The following is a 19,619-nucleotide window of genomic DNA, read 5'->3' on the forward strand; positions in this document are numbered from 1 at the left end:
AACCCATCCACCATAGCTTTGCTTCCAGACACTTACTAAAAATTTAGAGTGTCATTGAGCATTTCATCTTAGTTAGTAGCTGTATTAATTGATATGATTCATATCTCCTATGCTTATATAGGAATCACAACTTAGCTTTTCAACACTGCATACGCTGTTTTTCTCTGAACAACACACGATGCAGTTTTTGGCTCAAACAAGTACAAGAATGCATATTTCTTTAATACTTTTTTGGGAGGAAATGGATATTCAAAGGCATATTCCAAGAGAAAATGCAGATTTAAATTTGTTTGGAAATAAGTATTTAAATGCTTACTTTGATGTAGTGATAAATAGTAAAGGTGCCATATAATTCCATGTGAGGACCAGTGTGGCATAGTGGTTTGAGCATAGGACTAGGACTTTGGAGATCAGAGTTCACTTCCCTGCTTGGCCATAGAAACCCACTGGGTAACCTTCAGCCCCAGAATAGCTTACTGGAGAGAAACATGAGAAAGTGACACTGACTGGGCACAAAGAGCCTCCCTTTGCAAGCTTCCAGCCCTCTCTCAAAAAGCGTGTTTTGTTTTGTTTTTCTGGTCCTGTGCAAACATTTGCTCCTAAAGTGGCCCCAAAAGTCACCCAGATCACAAAATCAGTTGTATACCAGGCCAAGGGTCCAAAACTTGGTTGAAAAATGTAGAAAATCAACCCCATCACCAGGGAAGTAGCCGAGGGGGAGGTCCATGGGGTCTGGACCCCCTCCCCTTTCGTTAGATATAATGAATGATGCACGCTGCTGCACTGCCACACCCAAGCCCCATTATAATGGTGGTACTTAGTCTGGACCCCTGCCCCTTCCTAAAATCCTGGCTACGTCCCTGCCGTCACTTTCTGTCATTTCCCATCATTTCCAGTTCTCATGAGGCCACTTTGGGGCTGAACATGCACAAGTGTGGTTTACTGTGGGGGCAAAAAGGAGGCTTAATGCACCAGATCCCATCTGATCTTGGAAGCTAAGCAGGGTTAGGCATGTTTAGTACTTGGATGTGAGACCGTCAGTGAATACCAGGTGCTGTAGGCTATATTTCAGAGGAAGGAACTGGCAAAACACCTGAGCATTAACAGACAACTTGAAGGCACATACACACATAACATAACACATACCCTAAAGACATCAGACTGCTAATGAATCCCAGGAGCGGTAGCCTATATTTCAGAGGAGCATACTGACAAAACCACCTCTACGAGTTCTTTGACCAAGAAAACCCTACAAAATTCATGGGGCCACCATAAGTTAACAGTTGACTCGAAGGCACATACAAACATACCACAGCTGCCCACCATTGAATGAAAGTCTTGTCTTTGGAAGGCACCTTGTTGATCCATTTTGTGTGTGTCATCTTTCCTTTGTCAGATGAAGAGATCCCAAGCTCTAAAGACGTGACAGCTGAAACAACCAGCTCAGAAGAGGAGCAAGATGCGGCAGCTTTCCTTCCCCTGGCCTCTACTTTCACCCAGAACCGGAACAGCGAGAGCCCTATGGATGGCCGGGCTATGAGGCGGTCAAGTAGAGGGTCATTCACCAGGGGAAGCCTAGAAGACCTGTTGAACACAGACCCTGAGGCTTATCAGAGTTCCATGTGGTTGGGGACAGAAGATGGCTGGTGGGTTACAATTTTCAGACTCAGGGGCTAAGGGCACTGGTGGAATAACTTTTGTGTCCTGTGTAACTAGCAAAAAGATGTCCGGGGTAGCCATATTGGCCATATAGCAAAGTGCAATAGAGAAGGAGGAGGAGCTAGTAGTAGTGGTAGTAGTTATAATATAATATGAATCTTCAAGAGATCAGCTCAAGGATGGTTAGCAACAGCAACAAATTGCAACAACAACAACAATATAATAGTACAATACAGTTGGCCCTCCACATTTGCAGCTTTGACTTTTGCAGATTTGATATTTTGCAGTTTTGATTGATACATCCTCCCTAGCAATCTCTAAGTCCACCAGCGCAACTCTGCCAGAAGTTGACCATAGAGTTGTGCCAGAGGACTTAGAGATTACTAGAGAAAACACTTCTCTAGCTATTTGCAAGTACTCCAGGATTATTCTGGGATCAGCTTCGTGACCATAGAGTTGCACTGGAGGTACTGGAAATTCCTAGAGAGGTGTTCTGTTAGGTGAATAATTTTTTTTTTTATTTGCGATTTTCCCACATCCATGGGGTCCTTCACCCCTAACCTCAGCAAATGTGGAGAGACCAGTGTAATATCCCAAATCCATTCAACAGTGATACCTTTATCGGGCCAATCAACATGCACAATATACATGTTTCAAGTTTTTGAAGCTCCACTGGCTTCTTCACCAGGCAAAGGTGTTAAAAAGGATACAGGATAGAGAGAGAAAAGATGACGATATTAGTCACAGGCCTGCATTTTGTCAAGATGTTGTGGTTGTTGTATGGGTGCAGGCTGGGCACTCCTCCTTATGGTCACATATGTACTGGGAAATCCTTAAAGTCCAGGGAATAAACTTTAAATTCCATTAGCAAGACAAAGAGCTACTGCCTTGGAGATCCAGTTTGTCTTGAATCCATTGTGAGGCCACAAGCCCCTTTCTTAGGAAGAGAACACTGAATTTATCAGGAAGCCTCCATGTTTTTGCATCAGGAAAACATTTATGTGTTGTTAAGGTATAATATGCCAATGCAGTCCCAAATTGGAGTTGAAACCTCAAATAGTAAAGTCCCAGTCTATTGGTTCACCCTTTAGGATTGCCCTGTAGTGGCTAAAATGTTATGTCTTTACATCCAGGAAACATATCCATGGGCAACTGTGTTGACCATATAAGAAAGTACAATAAAATCCAAAATCTACAAAACAGTGGCCTGTTACAGACTGCCAAAATAAAGCTGCTTCGGGTCTCTTTGGAGGCATGCTATTTAAATGATGCATGGGTCCTAAGAGTTCGGAGGTCGCAGCAAAGCTACACTCCATTCCTAAGCACTGGAGTGCAGCTTTGGTGCAGCTTCCAGATTCTTAGGATGCATGCATCATTTAAATAGCATGCCTCCAAAGAGACCCGAAGCAGCTTTATTTTGGCAGTCTGTAACAGGCCAGTGATACCTTTACTGGGCAAACCAAAATGCACAATAGGGAAAAAGATGGGTTACAAACTGCATTGGGAGCAAACCTAGGGAGGTCCACAGAAGAAACTGTAGACATCTAAACTGCCTTGGTCATTAATTAGGCTGCTGGGCATTATAAAAGATAGAGGGAAGTATCAGCCAGTGATTGTAGAAAGCCAGTATGGTTGGCTTTATGGCAAAGTGGTTTTTGTGTTGGATTAGTTCTCTGGTAGACCAGGGTTCAAATCCCCATTCAGCCATTGTAACCCACCGTAGGCAATTCCTGCTCTCTCCACCTTAGAAGAAGGTAATGGCCAGCCTCCTCAGACTAAGGGTACATCTACACTGTAGAAATAATGCAGTTTGACGCCACTAACTGCTGTGGCCTCATGATTTGTAATTTGGTGAGGCACCAGCTCTCTTTGGCAGAGAAGGCTGAAAACCTTGTAAAACTATAAATCCCACGATTCCATAGGATGGAGCTACAGCAGTGTCGAACTGCATTATTTCTACAATATAGATGTAGCCTAAATCTGACCAAGAAAACCCTATGATAAGGACACACAAGTCAGAATTGACCTGAAGGCACATAACAGCAACAACAATTATTTGCTTTGGAGAACTGGAAGATCACTGTGGCTTTGCAGAGGAAGTCTACTCCAGGGAGTTATATTTTACCAGCAGATTACACTAATTCAATACAGCCCCTTGTTTCTTTTTACTGTCTTAGATCCATTCAGGATCTCATGTCTTCCTTCCTTCTCTTTGGATTTCAGCATCCATGTCTACCAGTCTTCAGATAATATCCGCAACCGGAAGAATAGCATGAAGATGCAACATTCAGCCTCTGTGACATGCATTCTGTAAGTATCAAAACTAAACCCAGTGCAATTCTGGAGAATTTAACAGTGGACACAGAATCCAGCTTCCTGAGGACATCAAATTTTATTGCTTTGAAAGTAGGTCTCTAGTCCATATGACTGGAAATGTGCATGCAAAACGGAAGAATCCAGAAGGAGCTGAACAGGATTTTTAGTAGAATTCAGAGACATAGCCATGTTACTTTGAAATATCAGTATGCAAAGAAAACTTGTAGCATCTTTAAGAATAATTGTGTGAAAGAAGTTGTAGTATAATTAGACCAAGCCTACAGAAGCTTATGCTACAACGTGTTTTGCTCAGTTAGTCTTAAAAGTGCTATAAGTTCCCTTTGCATAAGAGTTTTTAGTGATTAAACAGTGAGTGACTAGATTCCTTGCTCCACCATTTACTAGCAAAACCAGAACAATTTATGAAACATGTGGGAAATTGTGCATGTTCACTCTTTTTCTTAGTAGGAAGGAGTGTGTCAGCAATGGAAAAGGTTACCACCCTGCAACTGGCTTTTCACCTCTATGAGTGGAATAGTTCACCTTCGGGTGTCAAGAATCCTTGGTTAACTATATCATGTGCTGCATTTATTTCTGAGCAGCTGCAAATCCACATTGGAGCAGCGGTGACAGATAAGCCAATAGAGAAAAGCACAAATGTGTACCATAGCATAACACAGCCTCAAAGCTACCATCCAGTGATGACAGGACACCATTGTCTTCATGGAAGATTCATGTTGCTGTCTCTTCATTGCCTAAGGAATAAATGGGTTCATTTCCAGGAGAAACCAGCGGCTGGTTGGTTTTGCAGTAGAAATGTAAATAATATTTGCAAATTTTCTCATCCTTGATGAGATAGGATATCTTGATACATGGAAGCACTCCTATAAAAAAAGAGGGCCAGCAACCATGGTATGTTTAGCAATTTGGACCTCCCCCCCCCCACAAATGTAACCCTGGGGTTTTGCACCCCCAAAAATTGCATAAAAGTTGTGAAAACAGGTTTTTCACAAAAAACAGCCTAAATTTGCAATAAAGTCATCCAAAAATGCATTAAAAGTCTTGTAATTTCATGCTACACCAATGTGGTGTAGTGATTTGAGCATTGGATTATGACTTTGGAGACCAGGGTTTGAATCCCAGCTCAGCCATGTAAACCCACTGGGTGACTGTGGGCAAGTTACATTCTCTCGGCCTCAGAGGATGGAAATGACAAACCCACTCTGAAGAAATGTGCCAAGAAAACCCCATGATAGATTTGTACTGTATTAGGGTTGCAACAACAGCAACAACAAAATTTCACCCAACAGGGAGAAAACTTATGAAATCATTCATTTTGATATGGAAAAACAAAATAGAGAAGATTTAGGCTGCATCTGCACTGCAGAAATAATGCAGTTTCACGCTGCTTTAACTGCCATGGCTCAGTGCTATGGAATTCTGAGAACTGTAGTTTGCTGTGGAATCAGAGCTCTATGGCAGAAAAGGTTGTCTCACAAAACTACAGTTCACAGAATTCCATAGCACTGAGCCATGGCAGTTAAAGTGCTATGAAAACTGGATTATTTCCAGTGGATGAAGACTTACATGTTTAATTTATCATGCTCTGGGCAAGTATGAATGCATCTTTTAAGCCAAAATTTCTCCCAGATATTTATCGACTTTCCTGCATGGCAGGAGGTTGGACTGGATAGCCCTTGTGGTCTCTTCCAGCTCTATTATTCTATGATTCTATGACTTTTTAAAATATAGATATATTGGGAATTGTGACAGCGTGAATAAGAATAACCATGTTCAACCTTGTCTTCCAGTAAGTCCCTTGTCATTTTGCTCATTCTGCTTGATACCATAATTGATACTACATGGTTTGGGTCCCGGTTACCTACAGAATCACCTCCTTCTGTATAATCCACCCCATATGCTCAGGTCCTCTGGCAGACATTTATTCCAGTCATCCAGGATTAGATTGGCAACTATCAGCCAGAGGATTTTTTTCTTAGGGAGCTGGGGATGTTTAGCCTGGAGAAGAGAAGATTAAGAGGTGATATGATAGCCCTGTTTAAATACTTGAAGGGATGTCATATTGATGAGGGAGCAAGCTTGTTTTCTGCTCCTCCAGAGACTAGGACCCAGAGCAATGGATGCAAGCTGCAGGAAAAGAGATTCCACCTCAACATTAGGAGGACCTTCCTGACAGTAAGGGCTGTTCGACAGTGGAACACCTTCCTCGGAGAGTAGTGGAGTCTCCTTCCTTAGAGGTCTTTAAATGGAGGCTAGATGGCTATCTGTCGAGGATGCTTTGATTTGGGTTGGACTGGATGGCCCTTGCAGTCTCTTCCAACTCTATGATTCTGTGATTCTTCAGGAATGACCTGCCGGTAGAGATTCGACAGCTGAATACGCTGTCTGAATTTTAAAAAGCATTAAAAAACAATCTCTTCTGGCAGGCTTATCCAGATTATTTTAAATTTTAAATGATGAATCTTTAATGTGGATTGTTTTAATATGTGTACATCTTATTTAACCTTTTAAATTGATGTATATTTTAACTGATGTCTTCTTAACTGATGGTCTTTGTCTGCTAATTGTTGATGTTCCCCACCTTGATCCGATGAGGAGGGGTGGGTAAGAAATAAATATTCCTATTCTTATTATGCCATCCCTTTCCCTACAGGTACCTCGATAACCAGGTGTTTGTGTCCCTGGCCAATGGAGAGCTTGTTGCCTACCAGAGAGAAGCAGGTAAAGGGTTTGACTGGAGAGCTGCTTTAAGGCTGCATTTACAGTGTAAAGGAGGAAGGGTGAATTCTTTTTTCTTTTTCTTCCATCTCTCATTCTCTCTTTGTCTCCATGGCAGGACGGTTTTGGGACTCTCAGAACTCCAAATCCCTCTCGCTGGGCTCTCCAGGAAGCCCCGTAACCAAGATGGTAGCTGTGAGTGGGCGGCTGTGGTGCGGATGCCAGAACAGAGTCATCATCCTCAACACATCCACACTGCAGCAGGAGGTAAGGAAGAAAGCATGTCACCTTCCAAGTCTGTCACTCTCTCTTACAATAAATAAGTAAATACTAAATAACTCCAGTGGTGCAGTGGTTAAATGCCAGTGCTGCAGCCACAAGATTGTGAGTTCAACTACATGGTCCAAGGTTGACTCAGCCTTCCATCCTTTCGTAGGTCAGTAAAATGAGTAACCAACTAGTTGTCTTGCAGATTGTAAAAAACAACTTTTCCAAGCTCTGGTACCGTTTTGCCTGGCTTTCCATCTCAATTCAGATCTTCACCAATGCACTAACATGCATTTTTCAGAGATATAGCCATGTTAATCTGTAGATTCAGTATGTAGAGAGATCTTGTAGCATATTTGAGACTAACTGAAAAAGAAGTTGGCAGCATGAGCTTTCGTAGACTTCAGTCTACTTCCTCAGATGCATTTAGTGGAGTGGAAACCAGGGACAAACCTATATATGCCAATGGTATGTGAGAATGTCAATTCAAATTCAAAATTCTTTGTGCATGAAAATGAAAAAGCAAGTCCAGTTTTAAGAATGGTCATTAGGGAAGAAAGGCATTGTGAACTGGCCAATGTGTATGGAAATGAAGAGGCAAGACCAGTTTGGCAATGGAAACTAGCCTGTAAGTCAGAGGTTCCCAATCTTTCATACTCCAGCTGTTTTGGACTTCAGCACCCAGATACTTTTGCCAGCATGGCCAAGGATGTGAGAATCTGGGAGATGGAGTCAAAAACATCTGGAGGGCCAGAAGTGGAAAACCACTGCGTAGGTGAAGAGAATAGATAAGTGCAGATGATTGTAGGATGCATCTTAGGAGACAACAGGTGGGACTCAGAGACCATGGGACCATCTAACTAGTTGTCTTTGTTCCCATTGAAAACAAATGTTTGGAGTGAGAGAAAAATAGAGAAAAAATACCTATCATTTTTTAAGTGTTAAAATTGGGGTCCAGGGAACCAATGCGGTGGAGTAGTTCGAGCATTGGACTATGACTCAGGAGACCAGGGTTTTCATCCAAGCTCTGCCATAAGAACCCACTGGGTGACTTTGGGCAAGTCACATACTCTCAGCCTCAGAGCATGGCAGGGGTAACCCCCCTCTGAAGAAACTTGCCAAGAAAATGATAGGGTCACCATAACTCAGAAACAACTTTAAGGCACACAGCAACAACAAAAATTGGGATACAGCTAACATGTTTTGAAAGAGGAACACCGCTTCCTTTTCTCTGTCCTGAACTAAAATATCTCAGTTCTAGCACTGCCTGGGCCAGACTCCCTGGGATGTTCACATTTTCAAAGAAGCATATTTAACCCAGCATTTTAATTCTGGAGAAAAGACAACTTTAGGGATGATAATGATTCTGCTCTGGATAGGGGACTCAGCACTAGTTAGCAGCTGAAATTCACATGGATTTCAGGCCTGATCCTCAGCCAGAATCAGAGTTAGCCATTCAGTTAAGCTCACTAGCCCAAACGCAAATAACATCACCCAGTTTTCTCCAATCTTCATCCATTCTCTCTCTTTTGCAGCACACATTTCATGTTGGACAGGACAGCCACCGCAGCGTGACCTGCATGGTCAGCTCCAGCGTGGGGGTCTGGGTCACACTCCAGGGCAGTGCCCAGGTGAGGCTGTACCATCCTGCCAGCTATGATCAGTTGGCTGAAGTGGACATCACTCCTCCAGTCCACAAGATGTTGGCAGGTAAGAACAAGAATTGCCATGAGACACAGCTTTTGAGAGGGAGGAGGGATAACTCAGGATCACTGGGCTTGGTGTCTACACAGAGGAGTATATCACACAGAGCTTTTTGGTGTTTTTCTGGCTCAGTTCCAGCTCACTTCTGAAGTGATTGAACTTCCAATGATGCGGTTTCATGTCATAAAGGGACTGTTTTATCAGACACCATTGATTTCTATGGGAGCTGCTTGCGAATTGCTTTAGCAGTGTTTCTGAAGTCACCTCTCATTTTGGTAAAAACAGGAAAAAAGTGACTCCAGAGAATTCGCTTCCAGGCTGCCTTCGATTGCACTGCGATTTGGTCTGGTGTGGAAAGCACTCCTATGCCACCCCTCTTGGCTCCTGTGTCCTGCTCCGTCATCCCCCTCCTCCTCCTTCATGCCATCTCCTCCTCTCTACCAACCAGCCGATCCCATCATCCCCTGTGTCCTCCTAGACCCCGATCTGCTCCCCTCCTTCAGCCTCCCACCAATCCCATCATCCCCTGCCTTCTCCTAGACCCTGATCTGCTTCCCTCCTTCAGCCTCCCACCAATCCCATCATCCCCTGACTGCTCTTGCATCCCGATCCTGGCCCCAGGGACCCCCAGCGACTTATCCCATCATCCCCTGACTGCTCCTGCATCCCAATTCTGGCCCCAGGGACCCCCCAGCAACCTATCCCATCATCCCCTGACTGCTCCTATATCCCGATCCTGGCCCCAGGGACCCCCAGCGACCTATCCCATCATCCTCTGACTGCTCCTGCATCCCGATCCTGGCCCCAGGGACCCCCAGCGAGCTAACCCATCATCCCCTGCCTTCTCCTGCATCCCGATCCTGGCCCCAGGGACCCCCAGCGACCTATCCCATCATCCCCTGCCTTCTCCTGCATCCTGATCCTGGCCTCAGGGACCCCCAGCGACCTATCCCATCATCCCCTGCCTTCTTCTGCATCCCGATCCTGGCCCCAGGGACCCCCAGCGACCTATCCCATCATCCCCTGACTGCTCCTGCATCCCAATCCTGGCCTCAGGGACCCCAGTGACCTATCCCATCATCCCCTGCCTTCTCCTGCATCCCGATCCTGGCCCCAGGGACCCCCAGCAACCTATCCCATCATCCTCTGCCTTCTCCTGCATCCCAATCCTGGCCCCAGGGACCCCCCGCGACTTATCCCATCATCCCCTGCCTTCTCCTAGACCCCGATGAAGGATGACAGCTAAGGAGGGGGCAGGGAAGGAGGGCAGCATCCAGACTCCCACTGAGCATGTGCAAGGGTGCCGATTTGAATCGTTGAACCCTCAAAGTATGCTCTGGTGTGGTAATACAATGTGCACTCACTTCCCTTTGCTTGAGTCCGCATCATGTGACTTGCTTGGAATCGAACTGACTTCGCTTGCCCCTCACTTCGGAAGGACAACAGAAAGGCAACCAGGTGTGGAAAAACATCACATTTTAACCTCAATCCGAATTGCTAGAGAGGAGTGACTCTGGATCTGGTGTAAAAAAACATCACGCTTTGCATTGCTAGAACAGGAGTGACTGCGGATCTGAGCTGCAAACCCCCCCCCCCCCCATGTGTGATAAGGTCCAGAGGCTGCCTGACTGCATTTGGTGGAGGAGAGGAACAGCTGAACACCCACTTCCACAATTATCTCTTTCATTTTCCTGTCCATGCAGCTTAAGAAGAGATCAGTGTCACTTTGAAATGCTACTTTAGGGACTGCAGCTCCCAGCATTGTGGCTAGGGGATTCTGGGAGCTATAATCTAAAAAGCAACTTTTCTAAACTCTGGTCTATAGATACCAGAGATTCTTTCAAGAGATCCCAAGGGCCATCCAGTCAAATCACCTTCTCCCTTGCAGGAATATACTTTCAAAGTACTCCTGACCGATGGCCATCCAGCCTTTGTTTGAAAACTTCCAAAGAAGGAGACTTCACCACACTCCCAGGCATATTCCACTGTCAAACAGCCTTACCATCATGTTCTTCCAGGTTCCTCCTAATGTTGAGGTGGAATCTCTTTTCCTGTAGCTTAAATCCATATTCTCTGGAGCAACAGAAAACAAGCTTGCTCCAGCCTCAGTATGAGAGCATTTCAAATTTTAAATATGGCTATCATGTCGCCTTTAACCTTCTCTTCTCCAGGCTCCCTAAGCCACTCCTCATAGGACATAATTTCCAGACCCTGCATGCAAAAAAGCTCTCCTGAGTTCAAATAAATATATATTTATGAAATTACCTTCTCTTCTGAAGCTTCCTTGAATATTTAGTGTAAGAGTGAAGCTAAGACCTGGGACCTAGTCTACACTGGACAGAGTGCTGGACTTAGGCCAGGGTGACCTGGATTCAAATCCCCAGTTAATCATCTTTAGCCATCCTTGAAACAGCTTCATCTCCCTTGGATAATTATTGTAGTGGGGGGAAGCACATATTGGTTGAGATTCTTGTGTCTCTGGGGAAAGGTGGGTGCAGAAGTGATACTGAGAAAAGGAAATAAGAGGGCCACATTAAAAAAATACAGTGCTGGAAGAGAAAGAAGATGCTTCAAGGTGATACTCAAAAGTGAAATAATGTTTATTTTTGACACATTATTCCCTGCACATTGTGACATGTCGCCTTCTTAAACATTCTATGGGAGGTGATGGCAATTGTTATATTAAGAGCACTGATTTGCAAACCTTATGTAAGTTTATTGTTTTAATCATCAGAATTCTTAATGTAATTCTTGTTGTCATCGCTCCTGAGGAAGGTGACTTGTCCAAATGTCAAGGGCTTTTCACATGAGACAAGTTGGCTTCAACTTTCAACTTAACCAGAAGTTACCTAGCCAGGCCTGTCTTGCCACCATGCACATCTGTGGTTGGAACACTACCCAGTAAGAAGAACTAATGGCCAGAATCCTGTTAGCTGGCATACATGTGCATAACTCAAGGTTATGCGTGTGTCTGTTTTGTTTTGGATAGGGCACAAGAAGTTATCTGATAGCTCCTTCTGCTCCATCCAAAACTGTCAAGCTCTCTGTGGCTGTTAAACCTTCTTTGGAGGTTTTCAGAGACTGGATTACCATCAGTCAGGATAGCTTTGAGTGTGTATTCCTGCATGGCAGAAGGGGGTAAAACGTGACTTTTTCTATCCTTTTTACCTCTGTGTGTGGTTTTTTTAAACTAATATTTTTATTTCATAAACCTCTTGAGTGTCATCTTTGGTGGGGAAAGCAGGGTATTCTGCAAGCAAAGTAATACAGTACAGTGTAATGCTTTGTAAGAAGATGGATAATCATTGCTTTCTCATTTGGTGGTGCACAGGTTCGGATGCCATTATCCGCCAGCACAAAGCCGCTTGCTTGCGCATCACTGCCCTCTTGGCATGCAAGGACCTGCTCTGGATCGGGACCAGTGCAGGAGTGGTGCTGACACTCTCCATCACAGCCAATGCCACCTCCTTGAAGACTCAGCCTTTGCCGGTGGGCCTTTCTCAAGGACACACAGGACATGTCCGGTTCCTCACCTCTGTTGACTTACCTGAAGGCTTTGATATCCTCTTTCCCTTGCCCAGGGATCCAGGTGGGTTGGCACAAGCTTGTCATAGAAAATGCATGGAAATGGGACACAAGGTGGGTTGGCACAAGGATGGCATAGAAAATGCATGGATATGGGACAGAAAATGGGTTGTCACAAGCCTGGCATAAAAAACATATGGAAGTGTGACAGAAGGTGGGAGGTGTAATTTCCAGGTGTTGATCTGGTAATAATATTTCTTTCCTGCCTCTCCTCAAGGCTCAAGACAGGGGTACAGCATGTTGGAATAGAAAATAGTTTAAAAAATCATAATTCTCTCTGGTGAATCCTGGGCAGTGTTCATAATTTCTTGAGTTCAATACTAGGAGTGGAAGACCAATTTAAGAAACATTTATGGTGCGAAGTCAAAGGCTTTCATGGCTGGCATCCATGGCTTTTTGTGGGTTTTTCGGGCTATGTGGCCATGTGCTAGACATTTCACCAGCATCACTAGCTGGCATCTTCAGAGAAGGCAAGCATTATCTGAAGATGCCAGCCACAGATGCTGGCAAAACGCCAGGAAGAAACTCTTCTAGAACATGGCTACAGAGCCTGAAAAACCCACAAAAAACATTTAGGGTGCATCTACACTGTAGAAATGACACAGTTTGACACTACTTTAAATGCTGTAGCTCAATCCTATGGAATCCTGGGATTTGTAGTTTAACCAGATCTTTGACCTTCTCTGGCCAAGAGTACTGATGCCTCACAAAACTACAAATCCCAGGATGGAACCTTGGCAATTAAAGTGGTGTCAAGCTGTATTGCAGTGGGACCTTGTTATCTGCTGGGGTTTGGTTCCAGGATCCCCCATGAATAACAAAATCCGTGGATGCTTGAGCCCCATTAAATACAGTGGCAGAGCAAAATGGTGTCCCTTATATAAAATGGAAAATCAATGTTTTTTTATCATGAATTCATACTTTTTTTTAATATTTTCAAGCTGTGGATGCTTGAATCCATGGATAAAAAATCTATGTATAAGGAGGGCTGACTGTATTTCTCAGTGTAGATGTACCCAGAGTAATTGTTGAACTGTATTCAAAACAGAGCCCAGAATGTATCCTAAAATACAGTATATGTAATATAGCTGTAAATAAACCATATGAAATGAATTTGTATTTATATTTAGCTTTTATTTTGTAATGTTATACATTTTTCATGAATATTCTACATTTTGCGGTGCCTTGTCCTCTTTTGCAGTTCTGATATCTGGTCACCCTATACCCATGGAAGATGTTGGAAATAGAGGATATCAAGGGGGCCCCATACTTACCTGCAAATTACATGTGTTTTTCTTACGTGGCTCCAATTGTGTTACAGAGAGTAACACATGCCGTTTTACTGTTCCTCCACTACTTAGGTGCAGAGAAGTCCAATGACTTGGAGAAGAGGGACTCCTTGAGGCACCGGCCTTCCAAGTCCAAGATGCTTGTGATCAGCGGGGGAGATGGCTACGAGGATTTCCGACTCACCAACAGCAGTGAGACAGTGGGACGGGATGACAGCACAAACCATCTCCTCCTCTGGAGGGTCTGAGGGCTATCCCAATGGGGAAAGGGAGAGAAGGAAAGGTCCAGTTCCGTCCTCGCAGTCCACCCCTGAATGCGTACTGCTCTCGTAGATGTGTCTCATTGCCCATCTTGAATGTCTCTTTGTACGTGCGATTGCCTCCTGGATCCACCGCACGGAAGGAGCAATGCCTCAGGACGGACGGTGTGCAACCCTTCCTCTGCCCCACCAGTTCTGTGTTGCACAATTTGTGCCGTCTGCTGTTTTTACGAGTGCCGTGGCGTACGTGCGTGAAAAGCACAGGTGGGCTTATTCAGATCCGCCAGGCACTCCAGAAGGCTCCAGGACAGGAAGAGAAGGAGCGAGAGAACAATGCAAGAACCCAGCCTTGTTTAGGAAGGGATTGTCTGCTTTGTGTGTGTTGCTTGGTAAGAAACCCCAACACTGAACACAGAAGCATTTGGGTGTTCTTACATCTCTATTTTGATCCACTGAAGCTTCAGAGTCCAGACGCTGGCTTGTATGAACAATACTTGGATGACCTCCAAAGAGTCTGATCCCAATATAAGTAGGAACTTTACCAGTTTATCCAGCCCATTGGTTGCCCTCAATATTCCTCGACCAGATATAGTTGTTCAGCTACTATACTCAATGTCACCATTATATTCCATCCACATAGAAAGCACACAGTAGCCTCTAGTATTCCTCACAAGAACCAATCACACCATTGCCTCAACAACACTAGTGCATTCACTCCCATGTCTCCAGCATACAGATAACATGGGGGTGGGTGGGTGTGTATGTGTATGTGTGTGTCTTTTTAAAATATATGTATAAATAACCTTTATTTATTGTTGACTGGGGTGAGGAGGTGTTCTGAAAAGGGGAGAAGTGGGGAGATACGTTTGCACCATTTCTGAGTAAGTTATGAGCTGGGGTTTGGAGAAAGGTTGTAGACACTTATCATAGCCCTTGGCACCCAGTGCATGGGCTGTATTGTGTTGAGTGCAGGGTTGTGACCACACATTGATATTAAAGGTGGTTCTGTATGTAGCTTGTATCAAATTGTGATGTTGATGACAGTCACTAGCCAGGATGGCTTCCAGAGCATCGTGTGTGTGTGTGTGTGTGTGTGTGTGTGTGTGTGTGCATGTAGGGTTTAGTGGGAGAAGAGAAAAGTTGAGGGTGGAAGGAAGTTTACTTTTTGTGGATTCTGTGAAGGTGACAGCAACAAAAACATGGATCTAAAAAGAAAAAAATGTGCAATATTGAGCAGGTTTGCCCACAGATCCTGCACATGCTTAGGAGGCTGGGTCACAAAGACCTATTGGCGAAGGCCTCACCACAACACTTTTATTTAGGCCTCTCTGGTTACCTGATTGTCCATATTGCTTCATATTGTCACAGGGTTACAGGAGCATGTGGGCGGCAGTTTGTATTGTCCTCGTGGTCTTCTTGTACAGTATTTATATTTGCTTTTCTTAAAAATTAGCTACCAGTGGCAGCTTGCAAGTTGAGGAGGCAGAGGGTGCCTCACTCCAAAATGGCAGGGAAGGCATCCTATCTTACTCATTCTCCAAGTCAGCTGCGCAAGCTACCAGATGTTCAAGGGAAAGGAGAAGATTGGACTGTCAGTGGCACTTAATTTATCCATTTTTTAAAAACAATGAAAAGAGAGGGCTTTCAGATGCAAACAAAACAGAGAATATGGCTGGTTGGGTTTATCTTTGGTTTGAGAGAAATAAATTGGCCATCTGGAGAGCATAAAGTCAACACATTCACAGGAAGAAGTATCCTTCTAAAACACGTTCCCAACCTTTGGTCCTCCAGAAGATTTGGACTTCAGCTCCCATCATTCCTGATGGTTGGCTAAATTGATTAGAGCTTCTGGGAGCTGAAGTCCAAAACAAATAGGGGACCAAAGGTTGGGAACCACTGTTCTAACACAAACTGAAGTTAGACTATCATTCATATCATGGTGGCTTCTGGACATAGAGATTAAGGTGAAGAGATTTCTAGTATGAAGAATGAAGAAAAGTTAGGCACCTTCCACTGGGGGACCATGTGGACTCCATTTTAAGCTACCATCTGACCTCTGTTGGTTGATAGGGTACCTGCCAATTTTTCCAAACAAGGTGGACCTTGGTCTCACCCATCCAGAGACTTATTATTATTGTTGTTGTTGTTGTGGGTTTTTTGGGCTATGTGGCCATGTTCTAGCAGAGTTTCTTTCTGATGTTTCGCCAGGATCTGTGGCTGGCATCTTCAGAGAATAATATTTATTTATATCCTACCTCTTCCGCTTTGAGGATCAAGGCGAGTAACAGCAAAGTTAATACAGTATACAACAATAAAAACAACAAGCCCCACAAGACCCTGGCCCAACCCTCCCTCCCAAGTATAAAAGTAAACAATAAAACATGGTTAAAAATACATAACAATATGAGAAAATTAATAAACAAACCACAAATAAGAAAAATAATAAAAGGAGGGGGATTCAGTTGGTTCTGGACATTGTCAATCGGGGAAGGCCTGCTGGAAGAGAAAGGTTTTTGTCGCCTTTTTAAAAGCCTCGAGTGAGGATAATTGGCAAATCTCTTCTGGCAGGTCATTCCAGGTTTTTGGAGCGGTGACAATCCCAAACCTGTGCATGTTTACTCAGAAAGAAGCCCCACATTCAGCGATACTTACTCCCAGGTAGTGTGTATAGGATCCTTGCTGATGTCTACCAGAACTTGTGGGGCAGAAGGTGGTTTAGATTCCTAGAGGCAGAGTCAAAGAGTTTGCTAGCCAGCCTCTTCTCTTGCAAGAACCCCATACTGGTTGAGAAGGTTCTTGGGGATTACATGGGCAATGTCTCATCCGTTCAAATTGTCAGACTAACCCCTGGCTATTAATGTTTCTTAGGAAAAATGCAGAATATTTTTGGACTACAGCTCTCTCAGCCAGCAACTAACCCTCCTCCAGTTCAGTGTGGGATTCCAGCCATTATCTTGATGGGAACATCTGGTCTTCATATGAATGTAACTTTCTTCATGGTTGTCCTTGATGTGCATAGCGTGCAATTTTCCTTTTGGGGGAATTATTTCTGCAAAATACAAACAAAAAGCCCAGACTTGTGCTTCCAGCCAGCATCCTTATTTCCACTCTTTTAAATTACAGTAGGCCCTTGATATCTGTTGGGGTTTGGTCCAAGGACCCCCCATGGATAGCAGAATCTGTGGACCCTCAAGTCTCATTAAATTCAGTGGCATAGTCAAAGGGAGCCACTTATATAAAATGGTAAAACCGAGGGTTGCTTTTTGAAATTTATATTTTTTGGAATATTCTCAATCCATGGATTCTTGAACCCATGGATATGGAGGGCCAGCTGTACTTTTGTTATTCCCATTTAAAAGTAAATAACTGAAAACATGAAGTAGAGAATCTTAATTGCGTTTGTTTCGTTTTGGAAAGTACCAGCCACTTGGCAGATCTGAACCTGAACCAGATATGAAAAATCATTTGGAGTCCCAAAATGAGAAGTAGGGAAGGGATGATGCCATTAGAGTTTATCACATGGGAGGCTAAGTGCCTAAATCTCCTGCAAAATTGGGAATCCAGGAAAAATCCCGCAGAAGTGGGATCATTTTCACACTCATGAAGGGCATTGAGCATTAATGCAGAAACAAACCGCACAGAAAGTGGACAAAATCTGCCATTTTTTACTTTCAAGAGAATCCGAAAGTAAAAACAGCCAATTTTGTCCACTTTCTGTGCGGTTTATTTTTGCGCTAATGCTCAATGCCATGCCGTACGTGTTAATACATGACGTCTTGTGAAAATGATCCTGCTTTTGCAGGATTTCCATGTTTTAAATCCCATTTCTGCATGGGTAAAATCCCATGTGATAAACTCCATTGTCTGGTCATGTTTACAACTGTGCTCTTAATTTGTGACATGCCACACTTTCAGATTCACATTCCTAGGTGAGAGGTATTAGCATGCAAAAGCAGCTTCCACTGACTGAGCAGCCTATGGGATGCTAGTAGTTGCAGTCCACGACATCTGCAGCAGCAGAAATCCCAGCCCTGATATTTGAGACCATTCATACAATCATAGAGTTGGAAGGGGCCTCATGGGCTATTGACTCTGACCCTCTGCTCAGTGCAGGATTTCCAGCTGAAGCATCCCCAGCAGGAAGATGTCCAGCCCCTTTTGGAAGATGGTCAGACAAGGAGACCCCATCACCTCTCTAGGAAATTGGATCCATTTCCGAACCACTCTAACTGTCAAAGGGTCCCTTTTAATGTTCAATCAAAATGTACTGTAACTTCAAAAGTAGGTCCCACCATGTTCAGTACGGTTAGCTGGGTATGCTGTCTGACTTTGGGAAAACACAATGATGAAGCCATTGCCCTCGCTGGCAGGGAGATGACATTGGAGCTTGGAAAAAATTACTTTTTGGATCACAGCTCCCAGAATCTTCTAGCCAACATGGTCCTTCCATCATCTACACAAGAAATAGGTATGACACCACACAGTCAGTTCCCTCCTAGATTTTGTGACCCATGTGTAGCTACTTTCTGCATTACGAGTTTGGTTAAAATAGTTGGATCCTTCACAGATCTATTTTAGTCTTGTTTTGAGATTAGATACTTGTTGCTGGGGTTTGGAATTGTATATATGACTCTTTGGCTTAGAAAGGAGGTGTTCCAAACATTCTCAAAAATCAAGGCACTGGTGAAGTTTCTGCATGGCTCTTTGGCCACACCTGGAGTAAGTGCCATCTGGTATCAAAAGGTCTGCTCCTTAACCCTGTTGATAAGGATGTGCTGGGTTATTCTGTTTTTTGTCTCTTAAGAGATGATGAGAAAGCACTCTGCGCGTGTTCGGAAGCCTTATTCATAGTCCAGGACTTGGCTCATGATGTTGTCAAGATTCCTGAATTGAAACTTGACACAAAATGGAAGCTGAGATGTGAACGTTTGACTACATGATACACCGTTCCTCCATCATCAACAAATAACAGCTGCCGATGTCATGATGGAAGCAATTCTAAGCATTGCCCTGTGAGTCTTTGCAGTGTTCACTTGGACATCTAGCCAATTTCTCTTGCAGTTTTCCTGACTCCAAAGTTTTGACTCTGTCTCTTTCCTGTGGGCTTAACTGACCTCCTTGGCCACTGAAGACTTACTGTAAATATTGGTATATATCGCTTCTCCTCTGTACATAACGTCCCTGAGTCTTTTGATTGTCGATATGAATTTAATGGCATATTTTTATATACTTGTTTAAGTTTTCATGGGCACACAAGCGAAGGTGCCAGTCACAGCTTAAGTTATAATAAATAACTATTAAACGTTGCATTAAAGACAAGAATGAAACAGGGAAGAGAAAAACAAAAGGACGTTCCTTGCCAAAATTTGACCAATTCCAGTGAGATGTTACAATTATGATTCCTGGGGTTTGGTTTTATTTTATTTTCCCTTTTCCGTCACTGTGGGCTCTTAGTCATTAAAGGTCACTGGTGTCAGAACCCAGACTTTCTGTGTGATCTCTTCTTTTGCTCGGCTTCTCTTTGTGCCGCTTCAAGAAAAAGCAACAACAGCCATTGGCGACATGAATGGACATTCATTTTTCAAGGTTTGTGGGCTTGAACATCTACATTGTAGAAATAATAATGCTGTTCAATACCACTTTAACTACCATGGATCCATCTTAAAGAATCCTGGGATTTGTAGTTTTGGGTGGGACCAGCACTCTTTGGTGGAGAAGACCTTCCCAGGATTCCACAGAACGCAGCTGCACCAGTACGGCCAAACTGTGTTATTTCTCAAATGCATCCTTGTTCAGTGGT

At 43.8% G+C, this 19,619-nt stretch overlaps 1 protein-coding gene across 1 annotated transcript in view; it reads left to right on the forward strand.

Annotated features, from left to right (window-relative positions):
• Window positions 1-19,302, forward strand: part of ARHGEF17 (Rho guanine nucleotide exchange factor 17) — a 229,556-nt gene extending 210,254 nt beyond the window's left edge. The window contains exons 15-21 of the mRNA XM_089508484.1: window positions 1,397-1,646; window positions 3,883-3,969; window positions 6,650-6,717; window positions 6,833-6,981; window positions 8,517-8,691; window positions 12,017-12,274; window positions 13,632-19,302. Of these exons, the coding sequence (XP_089364610.1) occupies window positions 1,397-1,646; window positions 3,883-3,969; window positions 6,650-6,717; window positions 6,833-6,981; window positions 8,517-8,691; window positions 12,017-12,274; window positions 13,632-13,807 (1,163 nt within the window). The 3' untranslated portion in view covers window positions 13,808-19,302. The remainder of the gene's footprint in view (window positions 1-1,396; window positions 1,647-3,882; window positions 3,970-6,649; window positions 6,718-6,832; window positions 6,982-8,516; window positions 8,692-12,016; window positions 12,275-13,631) is intronic.
• The last annotated feature ends 317 nt before the right edge of the window (window positions 19,303-19,619 follow it).

Source organism: Sceloporus occidentalis, unplaced genomic scaffold, assembly GCF_023333645.1.
Source record: "Sceloporus occidentalis isolate IW3139 unplaced genomic scaffold, rSceOcc1.0.p SCAF_2, whole genome shotgun sequence".
Classification (NCBI taxonomy): domain Eukaryota; kingdom Metazoa; phylum Chordata; class Lepidosauria; order Squamata; family Phrynosomatidae; genus Sceloporus; species Sceloporus occidentalis.